Below are 3,100 nucleotides of genomic sequence, written 5' to 3' on the forward strand. Positions count from 1 at the left end.
CTGAATCTTGTCGTCGAGCTGCAGCCTCACATTCTTTATAAACCGAAACTAACATTTTACCCGCCAGTGTCTTCTGTCGCTCGGTGTACTGTGGGTTGTCGGAGCCGCGGTGAGTCATTTCCTATTCAAATGTTCATTAAATGATACTTTTGGTTCCGGCGCTGCTTCGCTGTTTCAGCACTTTGTAAAACAGTTAAAGTTTCAGCAGAAGTTTGTAAAACCTTCAGGAAGTTTGTCGACACAATGTTGTAACACGGACGGTGGTGTCTTCTTTAGATGTGTCGTTCTGTCTCAGGGGATTTTAACGTGTTAACATATTTATGAATGTAAATCCTTTATCATATTCATTTCTTCATTGTGGGAGTGTTGTTTTCAGTCCCGTTTGTTCCTTTTTTTCTGTTCAATAACGAGGTAAAGACCACAAACCGTGATCTCAGATCCTCACGAGAGTCCAATAATGTTGTGAAGGATTTCCGGAAATGACTTTCTACTGAAGCAGCCGTCATGAAGGGTTTATGAATCGAGTCCAAAGTTCTTTATTAATGTCAGCTCCTAAGTTACTAACACGTGGTGAGTTTGCTGAGTTGTGGGAACTCTTTCTTCAGCATGCAGCTCTTTAAAGTGACACTCTGCTGTTTTTACACGACGATCCGCGGACTCACCACCATATCAGTGAGAACAGTTGTATTATGTAAGGACATAACCCCGAAGCGCAGGAGATTGCTTAATTTACGATGTTAACGACTTGCATTGTGGGAAATGTAGGCTCCAGATGTTAACTTTCCAGATGAATTCTGAATTGTGATGTTAATATTGTACTTTTTACTCTTCAACATTTATACAATATCTAATATCTAATACATGATGATGTATTAATGATTGAATAAACTTCCCACAATATATAAAGTCATTATTGTGAGCTCTATCTTTACCAGCTGCAACATTAAAGGGATGGACACATTAATGCATCAATAATTATAATCCAATAATATTATATTATGCTGAAATGGATGATTTGGTGATTTAATTTGGTCTGACTTCAGCAATTATGTGCTAATCGTATTTAAAATACAGTATAAAAGTTTGAGCCCGGCCTTGAACACATCCTGGACTCCAGACATGATGACTTATTTAATGGAGATAAACTCGTGACCCTTTGTGAAAGGTCAACTCATGACTTCATTGCGTCCCTTTTCCAGTAGGTGTAAGTACCAATAGTCCATTGAGTGCTACCTGGTGAATTAAAGAGATCGCTAAATACACTTCCCACATCCTGCCGATCAAAGGTTCTTGTTATTAATGTGTAAACCTGATCTGTACCAACATCATTCAATGATTTGTGAAATACGCTGCAGCCTAGTCAAGAACATAATCTCCTTTAAACTAGGACAGATATGAGAGTATTATCTTCTCATCTAACTTTTGGCAACAAAGCAAATAAGAATATTGTCAAATTATTCCTTTTAACATTGAATGCTAATTTACCCTCTTCTACCTGCACAGTGAGCAGACATGGCGGTTCTAGAGCTGCTGCTTGAGACTCTGGAAGATCTGACCGGAAAGGACTTCAAAAAGTTTAAGTTTTGGCTCGGGAATGGTGTTGACTTCAAACCGATTCCCCGGTCCTTCCTGGAGGAAGCGGACGCGATGGACACGGCGGGAAAGATGATAGAGACCTACGGCAAAGCAATGGCCGTGAAGAATGCTGTTGAGGTTCTGAAGAAGATGGGCAACAATAACGCTGCAGAGCAGATTGAGAGCAGTTACGCAGGTGGATGTTTCTTTAAATACATTTACAAGTCAAAGTAAGCAAAATTAGATTATTTCCCTTTCTTACATTATTCTCTGCATCTGTATGTTTTCATCAGCAGGGGGAAGCACAGCTGCACCCTCCGCATCTGCTGCAGCACCTCCTGCTGCTCCTGTAGCACCTCCTGCTGCCTCAATGATGGCTCAGAACCAAAGTAACATCATCGCCCCGGCTATCTCAGGTTCCACCATCGGGACATTGAATATAAACATCACCAAATAGACTCATGAAACACATCCAGATCGAGATAAGGGAATACACACTGGTTTTCTTTGGTTATTTTTATTATTGTTGTTGCCGTATTCATTCCCCCTTACAATCATTAAAAAGCAGCACGTGTATACATTCAGTACACCTTCAGCAGCTAGCGTAGTGTAGAAGTGCTAATGATGATTTATGAAAGTATCTGCTAATGTTGGCTCCACAGGTTTTTACGTGAAACGTAACATTTTAGTAATGTTTATCTCCTTCAACCTCCGGTAACGAGTATCATCACGGATTTAAGTTCAGCTCCGTCACGTCTGCAGGTGCTTGTCATCTCCACCTGGTGTCAGCAGGTGGAGCCACATTGCTGTGACAACAGCTTTGTGTGCTTCTGTATCTGTGGTGTAAACCTGCAGGAAGATGAGGACAGAGAGAGCCTCAATGAGTTTGAGAACATCAAAGTCTTATTTTGTGGGTGTTTTTTTTTTTGGTGGAACTCATGTGAAACATCTTCTGGATGATGTGATTGATCGAATAAATCCAGTTGAATATCTGGAAAGGAGTGATGTGAAACTGAATTTGTGCCATTTCCTTCTTTATGACGGAATTATTGTGTGACTGTCTAACTTTTGCACAGATTTTCCTGCTGAAATAGTTTCAGCTGATCAATTCTTGCAACTTGCTACATCTGACATTTTGATTTGAAGAACAGTCTTTTGACGGCTGTTTGACGCTTTAGTGCAGCCATTGTTATCTAATCAGATCGCTGTTACTAACTTGGAGTTATTTATGTTTATTTCTTTCTTTATTTCTTTGCGTACTTATTTATTTATTGCAAGACAAAACATTAACAGAATGCAATGAGGAGACAACGAGAAAACTAAATGTGAATTGTACATCAATAGAAATGAACCAAAACAACAAACAGGAAAAATCAAACACAAACTGTTGACTTAAGGATGGAAGATCTGTCCGTCTAAAATATTCCTGTGCTGTAATAAGATTTCCCTTTATTGTAGCTTAGAGGTCCAAACGGGTGGAGCAAGTATTTTTGGATGTAAAGCGTGTCAGCTGTTTGTGTTTGAG

The 3,100-nt window shown here is 39.6% G+C and overlaps 1 protein-coding gene across 1 annotated transcript; it reads left to right on the top strand.

Annotated features, from left to right (window-relative positions):
* Positions 1–2,585, top strand: LOC306785148 (apoptosis-associated speck-like protein containing a CARD). Its single transcript, XM_079279378.1, has 3 exons — positions 1–109; positions 1,504–1,771; positions 1,869–2,585. The coding sequence occupies exons 2-3, from the start codon at positions 1,513–1,515 to the stop codon at positions 2,030–2,032; spliced, it is 423 nt and encodes a 140-aa protein (XP_079135504.1). The 5' UTR covers positions 1–109; positions 1,504–1,512; the 3' UTR covers positions 2,033–2,585.
* The last annotated feature ends 515 nt before the right edge of the window (positions 2,586–3,100 follow it).

This window comes from Melanostigma gelatinosum (assembly GCF_949748355.1).
Source record: "Melanostigma gelatinosum genome assembly, chromosome: 11".
In the NCBI taxonomy this organism is placed as follows: Eukaryota; Metazoa; Chordata; class Actinopteri; order Perciformes; family Zoarcidae; genus Melanostigma; species Melanostigma gelatinosum.

Bases quoted from the DNA above. Each gene is read 5' to 3' on its own strand.
- LOC306785148 (XM_079279378.1), top strand. From the start codon at position 1,513: ATGGCGGTTCTAGAGCTGCTGCTTGAGACTCTGGAAGATCTGACCGGA. The intron at 1,772-1,868 runs GTGGATGTTTCT...TGTTTTCATCAG, and splicing joins GATTGAGAGCAGTTACGCAG to CAGGGGGAAGCACAGCTGCA.